Below are 18141 nucleotides of genomic sequence, written 5' to 3' on the forward strand. Positions count from 1 at the left end.
TTAAAGTGCACAGCAGCAGGCCTAGTAAACTAAAACAACGTGTCTAAAACATGGCTAAAATAGCTATACAACAGTTCTATATCATGCCCATCTATCCAATGCATTTGTTGAAGGGAATGCTCCAAATATGCTGATTGTTTCACCTGCTACTTTGAAACTCAGATGATTTCAGAAGAGAGAATACAAAGTTCTTAGATACAACATGTATAGATATTTACAGGTCCTTGATCATAATATTCATACTGCGCAAAAAAAGCAAATGATGTACAGGATGCTGAAACAAATATAAGATATGATTATTTTTATGATATTGTAATCTCTGTGATGCTACCTGGTATCCATTGTTGCAATTATCAAGCATTGGCAAAACCAAAAGGTCTGCCCCTTGGCAAGCTTGTGTGATGGTTAATTTTTTATTTTTTATTTCAAGCATATGTTTCTAATGAAGAAAGAGGAAAAAAAATAAATCTATTCAATGATTTTAAATTTTATCATGAAACACCTGTGGATATAAGGACAGTACGTTTCAGTCCCATGTGGGAGCAAGTCTATTGGGACCAGGGTGACCTTTAGCTTCTATGTACAAGGTATTATCATCTGTTATACAGAGCCTTATTTCAAATGTTTGTTGGCATGTACCACTCATGGGATTTGTGTCACATCATTGTAGATATCTCTTCAGCAATAAAAGATATTTTCGGAGATTACGGATCTCAGGCACCTTAGTCTGTACATATCTACTTATGAAGAAAAAAAAAACCTGCTTGAACAGCATTTAGACAAGTTGCAGAACAAAACAAATTCTCACAAATAGTTGGCACCATTAGGCATGTGCATAAGAGCTACCTGGGCTTAAAAAAACTGGCACAACCATAGCTGACACCCAATTCAGAAACAGGGCAAGGAATGTACTGTAAATCCATTCCGTGATAAAACAAGGATTATCAGTAGCTCTCTTCTAAAAATGAATACGTAGTTTGGTAACCAAAAAGAGCTACAAACTAACCTCACACAAACACATGTCAGCTATAAAAACACCCTGGAGGTAATGAAAGATTGCTGCTGCCAACTGTTTGTGTAACAGGGATTGCTAGAGCTAGACACCATCTTAAGAGGTACCAATATGGTTGTCCACCATGAGAGGCCTAAGCAGTAAACATTTCAATTCTCTGTCAGGTAGAAATATGGTGGAGGTGATGGGATTTTACTGGGTTCTAGAAATCTTTGCAATGAAGTTCTCAACAGTAGACAGTAAAATAAATATCACTAGGGACAGTATGGGCTTTATTAAAGCAGTCTTATTTATGGCAGCTGTAGAGGAGGATTCATTTTACAAAGTGGGCCAATAAAATAGTTCAATGTGACTAGCCTCTTTAACATTTGGCCACTGAAAGTAGTAGTGTGATATGGAAACGAGATCTCAGGTCGTTGTCACTCCACCAATGTTCTAAAGCTCCAGAAGAAGCCCTTCATCTAGAGAATCCATTGGCAGAAAAGTTGACATGTCTTTTTAATTTCCCTCCTCTCCCTCATCATCCCAAAACATGAAACTGCATCAAAAATATATCTGTGAAGTTTTTCTTTCATGGAATCATTTTTCTTTTTGTTTCCTGTTCTTTATCCGGTTTAAAATATAAAGCCATAAAAGACAGCAGCAGAATACAAACAGAAAAACATATAAATAAATAATATTAAAAATCAGTTCATAAAGAATCAAAGACATCATCCATGGTGCTCCTAATGGACACTACAGCACTTAAAAAAACTAGTCACATTGGTGAGAGCATTTGCAGATATAAAAGTGCTGGTTGCGCTTCTTTAAATCCACCCCCTGTAAGCAAGGGACCAATAAAACAAATCCATGGGGCTCGGTAAAACAACATGAAATGCAACATATCTGGGGGAGAGTTGTTATCACAAACACACAACCCCAGCAATTTAAAATCAAGGCATCTTCGTGGTTAAGCTAGAATCAGGTGCTACAAATGTAGCCTAAAACAATTTAAAAGACATCTGTCCCTATTATTTTTCACCAACCTTAGGTAGGGCAGCGTATCTCATGTTTTAGTTATCAAAACGTATTTATGGAGAGAGGGTTTTACCATATCAGCCTCTTTCCTGAGTATAGCCGCTTGTTCCCTAAATGATTCTTTAACCCATTTCAAGTCACCCTTGCCAATGCCCTTCGGTTTGAAGAACACACCCTTTCTACATCACTTTGTGAAGGTATGCCTTATGTATCTTAGCTGTGGTATTTTTAGGGCATGTGTAGGAAGTTGGCTCTGTATGCACTATTTCAAAGTAAGGAATAGTATGCACAGAGTCCAAGGGTTCCCCTTAGAGGTAAGATAGTGGCAAAAAGAGATAATACTAATGCTCTATTTTGTGGTAGTGTGGTCGAGCAGTAGGCTTATCAAAGGAGTAGTTTTAAGCATTTGTTGTACATACACACAGGCAATAAATGAGGAACACACACTCAGAGACAAATCCAGGCCAATAGGTCTTGTTATAGAAAAATATATTTTCTTAGTTTATTTTAAGAACCACAGGTTCAAATTCTACATGTAATATCTCATTTGAAAGGTATTGCAGGTAAGTACTTTAGGAACTTTGAATAATTACAATAGCATATATACTTTTTATATAAAACACAATAAGCTGTTTTAAAAGTGGACACAGTGCAATTTTCACAGTTCCTGGGGGAGGTAAAGTAATGTTAGTTTTTGCAGGTAAGTAAACCACCTACGGGGTTAAGATTGGGGTCCAAGGTAGCCCACCGTTGGGGGTTCAGAGCCACCCCAAAGTCACCACACCAGCAGCTCAGGGCCGGTCAGGTGCAGAGTTCAAAGTGGTGCCCAAAACGCATAGGCTTCAATGGAGAGAAGGGGGTGCCCCGGTTCCAGTCTGCCAGCAGGTAAGTACCCGCGTCTTCGGAGGGCAGACCAGGGGGGTTTTGTAGGGCACCGGGGGGGGCACAAGTCCACACCAAAAGTACACCCTCAGCAGCGCGGGGGCGGCCGGGTGCAATGTGTAAACAAGCGTCGGGTTCGCAATGTAAATCAATGGGAGACCAAGGGGTCTCTTCAGCGGTACAGGCAGGCAAGGGGGGGGCTCCTCGGGGTAGCCACCACCTGGGCAAGGGAGAGGGCCTCGTGGGGGTCACTCCTGCACTGAAGTTCCGATCCTTCAGGTGCTGGGGGCTGCGGGTGCAGGGTCTTTTCCAGCCGTTGGGATTTTAGAGTCAGGCATTCGCAGTCAGGGGAGCCTCGGGATTCCCTCTGCAGGCGTCGCTGTTGGGGCTCAGGGGGGACAACTTTGGTTACTCACAGTCTCGGAGTCGCCGGAGGGTCCTCCCTGAGGTGTTGTTTCTCCACCAGTCGAGTCAGGGTCGCCGGGTGCAGTGTTGCAAGTCTCACGCTTCTTGCAGGGATTGCAGGGGTCTTTAAATCTGCTCCTCTGAAACAAAGTTGCAGTCTTTTTGGAGCAGGGCCGCTGTCCTCGGGAGTTTCTTGTTTCTCTTGAAGCAGGGCAGTCCTCTGAGGATTCAGAGGTCGCTGGTCCTGGGGAATGCTTCGCTGGAGCAGGGTTCTTTAGAAGGCAGGAGACAGGCCAGTAGGACTGGGGCCAAAGCAGTTGGTGTCTTCTTTCTTCTTCTGCAGGGGTCTTTCAGCTCAGCAGTCCTCTTCTTCGGTAAGTTGCAGGAATCTAAATTCTTAGGTTCAGGGAAGCCCTTAAATACTAAATTTAAGGGCGTCTTTAGGTCTGGGGGGTTAGTAGCCAATGGCTACTAGCCCTGAGGGTGGGTACACCCTCTTTGTGCCTCCTCCCAAGGGGAGGGGGTCACATTCCTACCCCTATTGGGGGAATCCTCCGTCTGCAAGATGGAGGATTGCTAAAAAGTTAGAGTCACTTCAGCTCAGGACACCTTAGGGGCTGTACTGACTGGCCAGTGACTCCTCCTTGTTATTCTCATTATCTCCTCCGGCTTTGCCGCCAAAAGTGGGGCCGTGGCCGGAGGGGGCGGGCAACTCCACTAGCTGGAGTGCCCTGCGGTGCTGGAACAAAGGGGGTAAGCCTTTGAGGCTCACCGCCAGGTGTTACAGCTCCTGCCTGGGGGAGGTGATAGCATCTCCACCCAGTGCAGGCTTTGTTACAGGCCACAGAGTGACAAAGGCACTCTCCTCATGTGGCCAGCAACATGTCTCGAGTGTGGCAGGCTGCTAGAACCAGTCAGCCTACACGGGTAGTTGGATTAGGTTTCAGGGGGCACCTCTAAGGTGCCCTCTGGGGTGTATTTTACAATAAAATGTACACTGGCATCAGTGTGCATTTATTGTGCTGAGAAGTTTGATACCAAACTTCCCAGTTTTCAGTGTAGTCACTATAGTGCTGTGGAGTCCGTGTTTGACAGACTCCCAGACCATATACTCTTATGGCTACCCTGCACTTACAATGTCTAAGGTTTGGCTTAGACACTGTAGGGGCACAGTGCTCATGCACTGGTGCCCTCACCTATGGTATAGTGCACCCTGCCTTAGGGCTGTAAGGCCTACTAGAGGGGTGACTTATCTATACTGCATAGGCAGTGTGAGTTTGGCATGGCACCCTGAGGGGAGTGCCATGTCGACTTACTCGTTTTGTTCTCACCAGCACACACAAGCTGGCAAGCAGTGTGTCTGTGCTGAGTGAGGGGTCCCTAGGGTGGCATGAGATATGCTGCAGCCCTTAGAGACCTTCCCTGGCATCAGGGCCCTTGGTACCAGGGGCACCAGTTACAAGGGACTTACCAGGATGCCAGGGTGTGCCAATTGTGGAATCAAAAGTACAGGTTAGGGAAAGAACACTGGTGCTGGGGCCTGGTTAGCAGGCCTCAGCACACTTTCAATTCAAAACATAGCATCAGCAAAGGCAAAAAGTCAGGGGGTAACCATGCCAAGGAGGCATTTCCTTACAGCATGATCAAGCAACAAACAATCACTCAGAATTAAACGATTTAGAGTCAGCCCCTCCCTTACCCATATCCTAATCCAAGTCTGCAGTGGGTGCAATGCTAGCTGGTCACTTAGGGCCAGATGTAGGAAAGGATTTGCGCCTCGCAAACGGCAAAAAACGCCGTTTGCGAGGCGCAAAAGCCTCTCCGCAATGCAGAAATGCATTTTGCGAGTCGGATCCGACTCGCAAAATGCATTTCCAACTCGCAAATAGGAAGGGGTGTTCCCTTCCTATTTGCGACTCGCAACGCTATGCAATTTCGAAGTGGATGGTAACCCAGTCGCAAACGGGAAGGGGTCCCCATGGGACCCCTTCCCCTTTGTGAATGGAAACAAAAATATTTTTTCAGAGCAGGTAGTGGTCCTATGGACCTCTGCTCTGAGAAAAACCAAAACAAAAGGTTTCGTTTTTTTTTCTAAGTGCAGCTCGTTTTCCTTTAAGGAAAACGGGCTGCAGATAGAAAAGAAAAAAAACTGCTTTATTAAAAAGCAGTCACGGACATGGTGGTCTGCTGTCTCCAGCAGGCCACCATCCCGTGAGTGCCCATACTTGCAATGGGGTCGCAAACTGCGACCCACCTCATTAATATTAATGAGGTGGGTCTTTGCGACCCCATTGCGAGTTGCAGAAGGTGTCGAGACACCTTTCTGCATACCAAATTGCGACTTGCAATTTGCGAGTCGCACGGACTCGCAAATTGCAAGTCGCAATTTTCAACCTACCTACATCTGGCCCTTAGGTACTTAACCCTTAGCTCTTCATGCACAACATAGGTTGGTGTGCGCTGCGGAACACAAAGTGCGTGCCTTAGAAATTTATTTTCCTCTATCTGCAGCTCGCTTGCTAAGAGATATCCCCAAATGTCACACCATTGCATGACCTTTGACATGCCTTTGGCCTCACAGATTTTTTTTAGGGCTTTATGGGGTCTACTGCCCAACCTAGAGGCAAAGCTGTAATTTAAACATATATTTTCAGAATATTTAATTTGTGCTGAGTACAATGATATTTGTTTTGTGGTCACTATGCACACATCTCAGAATATTATCTATTTGCCACAGATTTAATTTGTTTCATTATATTGGAACCATTCAGAGGACAGAACAGCAAACAGAGACACCCTGATGAGTAAGAACTGTTTGTGGAGAAGACCTTCACCTTAAAGTCAAGATTTCCATTCTATTAGGTGAAGGTTTATTAAAGCTATAAGAAGGAGTCACATGAAACTGTTGATGAGGCTGGAAATCCAAGTTGCACAGCCGAGTGAGGCTCCTATAGAAAATGATTATCCTGCTCAACAGTGAAATACTACATAGATTTTTGAAGTCTCCACAGTGATATAAAGTACATTTTTTATTACACAAATACAGAAGTCTCCTAAAGGTATTTTCATGTGCACACACAAGCTAAGGGATTTTATGTGAATGCAATCATAGTAAAGAAGATTTTACAAATGTTCTTTAATAACTGAACAGTATGGCTAATTATATCTACAGTTTAAAGAAAAGCTAAAGGACATTGAGACATTTAAAGTGTCAACTTGTAGCACAAGACCCAAATATAACCTGAGACAAGCCTGAATCAAGGGATTACATATAGATTTTTTGTTAATCAAACCAAAGACTGTAATTTAATTTTTCTAGTAATTTGTATGACGTGAGCTGCGTATTTATGCATTTGATTGCTATGATATTCTATAAATCAGTGGTGCCCAACCTTTTGACTTCTGTGGACCGCCACGTTATCATTACTGGATCCCAGGGCCCCCTACTGAATCGTTATTGGAATCCGGGGATGCCCCACTGATTCAGTACTGAAAGCTAGGGACCTAATCTGTTCATCTTATTTAATTTTCTAAGCAGTCGCTGATCCCCTGAGGAGGCTTTGCGGACCCCCACGTGTCCCCTGACCACAGGTTGGGAGCCACCACTATTATTGATAGGAAGCTATCTATATATCTATGCTGATTAAGCAGGGCTAATAAACTGGGCTCCTTCTCTTTTAAAGTGAATCCCCCAACCCCGCTGTTACACCAGGACTGCAGAATACATGTTAAAGAAAAAGGCCATATGTGAGCTGTTAGGTGGGCTGCTGTGATTAATAGGGATACCTGCAGGGCCCTTACTGACCACCTAGCCGAACAAAAGTGAGAAGGGAACTGCTGTAGGATGCCCATGAGGTCCAGAAGGCAAGAGGTTATATATAAAATTACAGACTAGTGTGGGTTAGAGCCCCCAAAACTTCAACACCCTGGGTAACTATTCAAATAATTCTCCTTTGCCACTCTTTGTCAGCATATGTTTCATGAGATAAATAATCTGCTAGAGTGAAACATACATTAGAAAGTAGTGTGTTTAGGTCTTTAGATGTACACAGTATCTTAATACGTAGATCTGAAAACATTGAAAATGCAAATGAAGACTTACCCTTTCCCACATCCTTCAGGTCCCACAAGAATAAAGGGCTGCATAGTATTGAGGCCAAGCCATGGTCGAAAATAATCCAAACCCCTTTGCATGTCAGGCGTTTGAATTACAGGGAGTGTCTGAACATTGCTAAATGCCTCCGGAGTCAAATTTTCAGGCTTCTCCAGAACATAAGAAGTCAAGCGGCCAGTTTTTGAGTCATAATATATTTCCAATGGCTTTCTAGGGTCTGGTGGAGATTCCCTTGCCCAATTAAATACCTGGCAAAAAGAAAATGTCATCACTCACATGTACTAAGGTTTTCGTATATACATAAATATGTACCCATTTATACAGCACAATCTGGCTACAGTATTTGGGATGCCAACTTTCTTTTAATGTTGACAGTGGCAATAACAATTCTATTAATAGTGCTGGCAATTATGAATTTAAGAGGACAGATAGCTTATCATCACATATGTTTTATATGAAATGCCATGTGGTTGGATAAAATAAAAAAAAAGAGATTGCAGGTGTGGCAGTGGAGAAGATTTGCAGTCTTAGTTCTGAGTTGCAAGAATGATAAATATGAAGCCTAATAGGGTTTACATTGGTGCAGTTTAAAAAAAAAAAAAAAGTTCCCTGTCACCTCAACACTGCAGGGATTTCCATTTCCGATGATGCTCATCACTGACATTGTCTCAAAGATTGAGTTCCTTTTTGAAGGACAAGGTCATTTAAGTCTATTTTAGACCCATTAGTCCCTTATAGAAGAGAAACAAGCCGAAGAAGCAGAAATGTCATTTATCACTTCAATTAAGAGTCCTGCAAGGCAGAACCAGAACTAGAAGTAACAGTTTCTTCTGCATCGTTGGATTCTCATTGCTAAAGTGGAACAATTCCAGAAACCTAATAACTCTATAAAAAGGGAGATGACAAAAGTGATTTCTCAGGGTAGAGTGAACCACACTAAAAATAGATCTAGCATTGATTCTAGAAAAGTCTTATGTGAAAGTATAAACAGAATACCATGAGGCTGTCCTACAGATCTCAGGTAGAAGAACATTTTGCAACCAGGCTATACTGACTGCATTTTATCCTTGACCCTTTTCCTTGGTCAAAATGTTTTAGCAAAAAATTTCAATATGTATTAGAAAAGTGATTGTTAAGATGTAGGTGAGCCTGTTCATAAAGATAAATAATTGGTTCACTTGGAGCTTCTTCAGGGAAAACATATACATGTCCTGGAGCATGATTAGGAGCAATCCAATAACACAAGCTCGGCTACGTACGAATTCTGTGAAGACCCAAGGCATAACTCAACAAACCAAGACTTACTTTGAATACTACATTTAATGATTATAAGTTGAAGTCATATACACATTTTAATACCAAATTGCTTCCTCTCAAAACATATATATATATATATATATATATATATGTTCACTTAAAAAAACAAAGATTACAGGGACGTTATAGTGAGGCTCACATTTTAAACATATCAAACCATAGTTAGTTATCTCAAGTAACTATAACTCGTGCACTAAGGTAAATATAACTTGCGCCCCCGCCTTGCACAGTTATCTGATCAATAATTTTACTGCAGATGTTATAGTGACATTTTCAATGATGTTATCAAAGATGTCATGAGTGCTGTAATTTGTGGGGTAATTAGCAGTGCATAGCGAGGGTGTGAGTTATAGTTACCGCCTTTCTTTTTTTCAACAAGTGCCACGGGGAAGTGGTGGTCCCTGGGGCTGCGGAGGGTGGGTGTGGGGGACACACCCCTCCCAAAATGTCATCAATGCCCCAGGGAGGAAGTGGTCCCCAGGGCTGCAGGGGGGTGCGTGGCCCCCTGCCAAAAATGTCATCAATGCCACAGGGAGGTGGTGGTTTCTGTGGCTGCGGGGGTGGTGTAGTCCCTCTCCACACAATGTGATCAATGCCCTAGGGAGGTGGAGGTCCCCGGGCCTACGGAGGGAGCTGGGCGGCCCCCCTCATAAAAAAATAATAAAAGCCCTGGGGAGGTGGTGGTCCCCGGTGTTGCAGGCGGGCTGAGTGTTTCCCCCCTCCCCCGGCATATAAATAAACAATGCCCCCGGGACTTGGCCCACCCAGGGGCTTCAAAATGATAAAGTGTGGAAGCCCATGCTTCCTTTTTATTTATTTTTTATTTTTGTCAGATCTGCCGCCAATCGTGACAAAAAGTTTAAAAAAATGCTTTTTGTTCTGGGGGTTTCCTCTGGGATGCCAGAGCTATGGGGTCAGGGCGACTCTACCTGGACTCTTTTTTTTTTTTAAACCTTTTTTCTGGGACTTGGCCGAAGCCAAGTCCCAACATGGCTGCCAACACGTCCTTGTTCAAGTGTTGGCAGCCAATCAGATCTAAGCATGAGATCTGGAGGGACGCAAATCCTTTGCATCCATATATATACAAATTTGGATTTTCTTTAATAACTCGAAAACTACTGAATAAATTTACACCAAATAACAAAAATGCCCATTTCTGGACCAAGAGCCACCTTTCTGCCATATTTGGTGTAATTCCATCTAGTGGTTTTGCCGCTATCGCTGTTCAAAATCCCTATGGAACAATGAATGAGAAAAACGTTTTTTTGGGATCTCCCCTTTTTCTCGGCCCCGGCTTCATGGATCACCCCAAAACTTCAGAGACAGCAGCTGAGGTGAGCATGGACGTTTTTTGGAAAGTTTAGGGAAGATTCATCAAACAGCGGTAAAGTTATAGCAAAACAAAAAAAACGTTTTTCCTATAGAAACTAGGTCTTAACTATAACTACCTAGTACGACCCCGACTAGGAGATATATATATATGTATAATAGACTAAGATTACAATATAATCTTTCTTTGATCTGGAGATGGATATTGATAAGATTCCTTTGAATTACTATCTTTGCCCTAAAGAAGTTCCAAGGGAATGAGACGTGATGACTGCAAATAATATTATTGCAGGGCACAATCAAAATCCAAAATCTCTGTTTCTGCAAGAAATAAAAGAAGTATATAACAGAAAGAGCTGGGTGATCATGTACTTTGCCAGAGTGAATTGTGTTTGGGAGTTTTCTAATACAAATTGGTCCATAATAAGTTTGATTTCCATGGCAGTGGTGAGTTTTGTTGAAAATAACTATTAGGAAGACAACAGTCTGTTGTCTCCTAAAGGGTCACTGTGTTGGCGGATCCCATATTTTGTTCATGCATCTCTATTTTACCACTCATTGGTTTTTACTGTGGTAACAATAATGCATGCTTTGCTTTGATGACGACCTAATCAGCACATGCAAATAAATATGTAGCATAGTATACATACATATATATATTACACTCATATTTAGCGGCAGAGCTATTGGGCAGACAGACATGACAAATACCGAGTCATAGCAAAAGTAGAACTCTAACAGGCTAATTTTAGAAGGACATATATATAGTTGATTGTTGAATTCAGGTAAGAAAATCTGCACTATGTACTACAGATGCAAGGTCAGGGGGTGGTTCTTCAGTTCACTCTTGAATTCCTTCACTGCAATAGCAAGTCAGATGTTGACTCTTAGTCAGTTCCAGGTTCTAGGGGCATTCTCCCAGAAAGAGAGCTTCTAGGTGTTTTTTCCTTGCACTACGAATAATTTTCTTTTCTTGAAGTTCTACCCTTTCTGACTTTGTTTTGAAGGTACTCGGGAGGTGTAATGCTTCGTACTTGATACAAGCTATCTTGTATGTACTGTGACCTTCTCAAGTTAGCCTTTTAAGGTCAATAAGAATGGCGTTATATGTTGCCAAAATTTAGTCGGTCAGCAGAATGAACACTGCAAGAATCTCTTTCAGAAATCCATTGTGCCTAAGTACTGTTGTTTGAATCATGACCTTCAGATCTGCTTTTGAGAGGAAATGTCTGATCTTGCTGATAGTTCTCACTCTATGATTTACACTTTGGTAATGGCAGTAACCAAACTCCAGGGTTGTAGTCAAGTGTTATGCCTATAAATTTGATTATACTAAATACTTTGGGGGAGATGATATTATCATTTAGGATGCATAAAAACTCTGGTGTAAGCTGTTAGTCAGGTTTGAGAGAGAGTCAGGAACTCTATCTTTCATGGGTAAAGTTTCATGTGTCTCACCCAAGTTTTGACCAATGTTCAGCAGGTGGCTAGGGGGTGTATATTATTTGTGCATTCCATTTTTATGCATGTCTGCACACTGGACAGAAATATTCCAAAGTTAGGTAAGAGTTCCCCTAGAGCTGCCACATATAGGATAAACAGCAGCAGTGAGAGGATCAAGCTTTGAGGAACTTCACGCATTTCGATCCATTTGAGAGGTAAGCTTTGAACGGTTTGAGGACTCTGCCATCAATCCCTGTCTTATTAGGAATTACTGAGAAAAAGGTATAAAAAGGTATAAACAATAACAGATCTAGTAATACTAGTAAACAGGAGTTTCCTTCATCATAAAAGACTAGGGTGTCATCTATTATCCTGAGAAGGATAGTGCAAGTACTGTGCCCAGACCTAAAAGCTTATTGTTAACGGCCTAAAAACGAAAACATACGGCGTCGTGTGGAGTCGGGCTATTGTGACGTCATCGTCGACGTGCAGAGCTAGAAGAAATTTCCGTTGAAGCTGGCGCAAGGGGAGAATTCTTTAGGTGAGGAATCCACAGGTAGGTGTAGCCATCAGAAACATATTTTTCTAATAATCTTGCAACATAAGTGAGGCTAACGATGGGTCTAAAGTGTTGTTGGGGTCAGCATCTGTCTTCTTTACATTTCACCCCATTGACATGCAATTGCATACAAATACTAATTGCCTGCAAATTGACCAGCAACTTATTTTGCCCTCTTGGGCCTTATCAGTGAGACACGCTTGAGTTTCTCTAGCACAGTGAGCTATGAAAAAGATGTCTGAGCATGCAGTACAGGTCCTGCTTAGGGCAACTTGCAGAAAACAATGAAAGTGATGGACTGAAATGCTAGACAAATGGTCTAGGGGCTTTCAATATTTTTTAATTAGTAGACCATTAAAGACTGCTGGAACCAAAAGTATACAAACCAGTCTTGGCCCCACTGAAAACTGGGAAATCCTCAGTCTCTGCATAATCCTTATGACTCCAGGATTAATTGCAAGATCTCAATTCGTAATGTAGGAAATCTCTACAGTGGACCATTCTTGTGTGAAAACCGCAAGGATTTACATTATCACTTATGCCCTTCAACATACACTTATAAGCACTTGTTCAGTTTCCTAGAAGGTACTCATCACTTTGACCCAATAGTCACATGACAACCAGCTGTATCTGATTGTTTACTCTTTTGACTGCATTTTGGAATTAGAAATACTCCAGGGCTCCCAGAAAGATTCGGTGATAAAACCTTCCTTGAAACCTATGCCTTTAAAGGCTAAGGGCCTCATTTAGATTATAGCAGACAGAGAGCAACCCATCACTGTGGCTGAGATGGTTTCCTCCGCCACCCTGGCAGGACTACCTCCTGCCATATTTTGATATTTCCAGCTCAGTAGAGATCTCTCTGCCTTCAAAGGAATCACTATTAAGGCAGCTCCTCGGAAGTCACTGAAACTTTGATGTGTGGCCACCATCTTTCAGACGGCCACTCATCAAATTTTTTGTTAAAAAAAGAAACTTCCAAAGAGGGATTTTGTTTTGAAAAACAAAACGCTAATGACCCTGACACCTTTCTAGTTTTCTCCCGGGTTCTGGGAGTCATTTTTAATTTGTTATGCTTGAGACCACCAGGCTTTCCTTTCCAGTCCTGAACAAGAAAATAAGTACCTCAGACCATCAGCTCTAAATGGGGCGGACAGTCTGACATACCTATACAGATGGCCACAACTCCATCAAGCTGTCAGTTTTGGGTCTCCAACGGGGGAACCAATTGCAGCCAAAATGTGGCAAAGTACACTATACAAAAAAAACTTAATCAGGCCCTATAACTAACTTTGTCTAAAAGCACTCTGGGTGGACCATCACTTTCATAAAAATGCACCTCAATTTAATAAAACTGCTCAACATCAGTCCTACAGTTGTCCATACTGCTATATTCTTCGGCTTTGTTCAAGACTTTTAGATTTATCATGGAACCACATATGACAAAATCTAAAAATCTTACACAAAGCAAAACCACTGATTCTCAAATTTTAAAACAGTGGTAGAATCCCTTGTCCTGTTGCAAATTAACAGTAGTGTAAGAAATTGGATTATTAGTTCAGAGAGTTCCCATTAAAATAAAAAACAATTCTTTTTGAGGTGAACCACAAAAGTCACTGAATAAACCTGCATTTAACAGTCTGGCAGCTTGGAATAAAAGCCGTCAGGCTTACCTTAGAGGTAATGTGTAAAGTACTTATGCAGTAGATGAAGAGTAACAAAGTGGAGAGACAACATAAGAAAAATCCCAACCTAACTTAGTAAAAGAGAGTAGATTTTAATAAACAAAATGACACCAAAATAACAAAAACACATTAAGTACAACCGGTGGTATGAGTTTTTAAAATTTCATCACAAAGCGCCACTTGGGGTGATCCGGTTGCGATGGACTGTCTCAAAGTCACAAGTTCAGGTCGACCAAAAAAGAAGCAGGGTCCAGCTTTGTACAGATGAAGAGTTTACCTTCTCACAATCGAAGTCCAAGCAAGATGCCTCAGCCAGAGCTTCAGATTGGCAGGAGCTGTGAGATGATAGTTGTCGGCAAGAACAGCAAGTTGAGTCTCGCATTGGTGGGAGACTGGTGGTAGCTGCTGGCATGGAGAGCAGTGTCGTCATTGATGCGAAGAGTCCGCCTACAGTGGTGAACAGTCCAAAACTAATGAACTGTTAACTATCGCTCAGTATTGGCAGTTTGAAAGTATGAGGACTACACTCTGCTGCCAGCTATGGGTCAAGGACCTGGTGAGGTACCCCATGGGGATCATGATTCACTCCAGCAGAGGCCAGCAAGCAGGTCTGGCATGTCCAGTTATTGCTGGTCTGCTGGGCAGTTGCGAGGAAGGCCTCTGGAAGCTTGCTGTGTTCCTGCAGCTGCAACAGGTCAACCAACTGACCCTTGGAGTCACTTCGGGAGATCCTGGGTTCAAGGCAAGCAGGTACAGTCTTTTTTTTTTTCAGAAAGCAGAGCACTCCTTCTGAATTTTCCACAGGTTCAGCAGTGTTCTGGTAAGAGGTTCTGAGGGTGGCACTCTAATGCCCAGTGCCAGTCTGTGCATTGGCTCCCTTTCTTGGTCTACCCCTAAACTGGTTCTGGGCATTTCTGCCTCTTACCTTGGTTTGGGTACAAACTGTAAGGTGAGAAAGGGAAGACATGAATAGGTGTCCGCTTTATTTGCCAGTAACTAGGCAGGCATCCTCAGAAGTCAGGAAGGGGTGGGCACATCTTTTGAAGCTCAGGAAAGACAGTACAAACGCCATGTCATCCGGCTCAGGAGAAGGTATACCCTTCCCAACAACCTAGGTCCTTTTGTTATCTGTCTGGAAGAAATACACATCACACCACAGGAAAACCATTACAGTCACGTGACTCTAGACACTGACAGAAAGGCGGGCACATTTGGCTCAGACAGGAAAATGTGAACGTTCTAAAAGTGGCATTTTCAAAATAGTAATCTAAAATCTGACTTTACCATTAAAGGGTTTTTAAACTACAATTCAAATGAGTGGAAGAAGTATCCCTCTATCTGCAGCCAAACTGAAGTCATCACTTATTAAGTGTTAGTCTATGGGAGAAATAGCCTCGCTATAGTAAAAAACAACTTTAGGGGGTTTTCACTTTCATGGCATGTAAAACTTAATTACACATGTACTACTTTATAGATACCATGCATCCTGAGTCTTTAGGGCTAACCTAAGAGGCGATTTACTAGTATTGAAAAGAAAGGTTTGGGCCTGACAAAAGGTTTATCTTGCCAGGTGGAAATGGCAGTTTAAAACTGCACCGCATGGCTACAGTGGCAGCCCTGATATGTTTTACAGTTCTGTTTCAGTGGATTGTACAATGTGTGATGCAGCCCACTTGAAGAATTTAATTTACAGGACCTGGTACCTGTAGTATAATATACTAGGCAAAGTAAATTGAATGTGCAATTAGAATTATGACAACTTACCATGTTTAAGTGAGCAAGCACAAGGACTTTCCCACTGGTTAGTAGGGGTAAAGTGTACAGAGGTCTAATCCCAGCAAAAATGTGTTAGGGAGTGGAAACCATCTGTTGGAATACCACCCCAAAGATGTGAGATTTAACAAGTGGTAATGCTATTCTATCACCAATAAAATCTATCATCCAGGAAAAAACTGGAGTGTGAGTAGGAGCTGAAAAGTCTGATCACATATATTTCCCCAATCCTCCGAGACCTCCAAAGGCTCCCCACTCAAACAAGGATAATTTTCACTTTTGGATGCATCTACACAACAAACTCAATATTGTGGGTGAATGTCAACACACAAGGAACATACAAAATTTACTCTGGAAATTCCTTACACAAAGAAGAAAATATTCTCTATATGAGTTTTTCTTAGTCTTGTGACTGAATTCAAAAGGACATTCTAAAAAACCTTTAAGCTTACTCTCCTTCTAGAAGTCCTCTAGAGCTACTTCAAATCTTACATCCACAGCTAAGTCTAAATATCTCTTACTCTCTTTCACTGGGACAGCATGACAATCTGTGGATCCTTACGACCATTACTTTGGTTTGAAGTATCTATTGATAGAATACTGTCCACTAACAGCAGGGTGAGATCTGTGTGACAAACATTTGAAATAAACATGCATAAAAAATAAATATGCATATAAATAAAACGTTCACAAGATTCCAGGACTGATACAAGATATTTATACCACACAGCAAAGTACTTCAATGTTTGTTTTGACTTTACTATGTTACAATTTTGTGGTTTAAAGGTTTAAAAACACCTATGTAATCTCAGCAGAATTTACCTTCATTATCTCCAGGTGAAAGCAAGGATGGTTAAATTTCAAGTGAGAGATGGTGTATGTTAATACAAGCTCAATATACTGAAGGTACTAAGGAACAAGTTACTTACCTTCGGTAACGAGGTATCTGGTAGAGACTCTATCTAGCTGCAGATTCCTTACCTTAGAATTCCCTGGCGTCAGCTTCGAATCCGGAGTTTTTTCTGAGCAGCACCCTGAGCGCGCGCCGTCGGACGGCGTCGTTCGGATCCACGTGCGTCGACCAGCTCCGCGTGCGTCGTCAGAGTCGTCTATGACGTCACGGTTGTCTATATAGACGCCGTCTCGGCACACGTACGTCAGTTCTTTCCCACAACTTCCCGCGCCAGAAGCACAGAGTCATGGAAGAACCAACCAATACACTTTGAACCTCTTTGACTGTTTGGAGAAAAACACTTTCATGCCTGTAAGAAAGGCAAAATTTGCCAAAATGAAACATATATATATAGATACATATATATACACATATGCACATGAGAAAAAATTTCCCCAGAGCGGGGAGGCTTGGGCGGGTGTAAGGAATCTGCAGCTAGATAGAGTCTCTACCAGATACCTCGTTACCGAAGGTAAGTAACTTGTTCATCTGATAGAGACTTCTAGCTGCAGCTTCCTTCCCTTAGAATAGATAACCAAGCTATAACCCATGAACTGAAGAAAAGCCGATAAGGCTGCACGATAGCCCTGAAAGAGGATCAATAGACCTCTCTGAACAATAAGAAACAAAACGTTTCCAACGGCAGGCGTAGATCGACTTAGTTGAGGGACGCCTGGCTGCCAGAATGACATCACGGGAGGGAGGTCATAAACCATCAGCTGCCGCCGCTCAATCTCCACGCATGAAGGCGCAGAGTTGACAGGTTCGGGTGGAGAACCTTCCCCTGCTGCTGCGCAGAAGGTCCTCCCGAAGAGGCAGCCTGATTGGAGGACCGATGCTCATTTTGAGAAGCTCTGGATACCAAACTCTCCGTGCCCAATCCGGAGGCACAAGGATTACTTGGGCCCGGTCTTTCTTGATTTTCTTGAGAACTCTGGGCAGAAGTGGTATAGGCGGAAAGGCGTACAGGAAGCCTGAACTCCACTCGTGCCGAAAAGTGTCGCCTAGCGATAGCCCCCTTGGAAACTCCAACGCGCAAAACTGCTGAGATTGCGCGTTCTCTGCAGAGGCGAACAGATCTAACCAAGGCTCTCCCCACTGCTGAAAGAGTCCTTGCGCCACCTCCGGATGGAGACACCATTTGTGACCCTCTAAGCATTTTCGGCTGATTTCGTCTGCTCTGGCTTCAGAGAACCTGCCAGGTGTTGAACCACCAGGGTCATGCCCTGCTGTTCCAGCCATGTCCAGAGTACAGCCTCTTGACAAAGGGTCCACGACCCCACACCGCCCTGCTTGTTGCAGTACCACATTGCGGTAGTGTTGTCCGTGAACACCTGCACCACCTTCCCTTTCACAACAGGAAGAAATGCTTTTAATGCTAGCCGGATCGCCCGAAGCTCCAACAAGTTGATGTGGAGCCCAGATTCCGCCGGAGACCAGTGACCTCTGATCTCCACCTCCCCCAGATGGCCGCCCCATCCCAGAAGTGACGCATCTGTCACTACTGTTATATCTGGTTAGGGAAGGGAGAGGGGTCTGCCATTGACCCACTCGCAGTTCACTAACCACCACTGCAGATCTTCCGCAGTCCTCTCCGAGATCTGAACCACGTCAGTAAGATTTCCCTGATGCTGTGCCCATTGGAACTTCAGG

At 42.9% G+C, this 18141-nt stretch overlaps 1 protein-coding gene across 2 annotated transcripts in view; it reads right to left on the bottom strand.

The window, feature by feature from the left end:
- Window positions 1–18141, bottom strand: part of DYNC2H1 (dynein cytoplasmic 2 heavy chain 1) — a 1541159-nt gene that overhangs the window by 983328 nt on the left and 539690 nt on the right. For both annotated transcript variants that reach the window (XM_069202358.1, XM_069202357.1), the window contains exon 42: window positions 7419–7678. In XM_069202358.1, coding sequence (XP_069058459.1) covers window positions 7419–7678 — 260 coding nt within the window. The remainder of the gene's footprint in view (window positions 1–7418; window positions 7679–18141) is intronic.

The sequence above is a fragment of the Pleurodeles waltl genome, chromosome 8, assembly GCF_031143425.1.
Source record: "Pleurodeles waltl isolate 20211129_DDA chromosome 8, aPleWal1.hap1.20221129, whole genome shotgun sequence".
Classification (NCBI taxonomy): Eukaryota; Metazoa; Chordata; class Amphibia; order Caudata; family Salamandridae; genus Pleurodeles; species Pleurodeles waltl.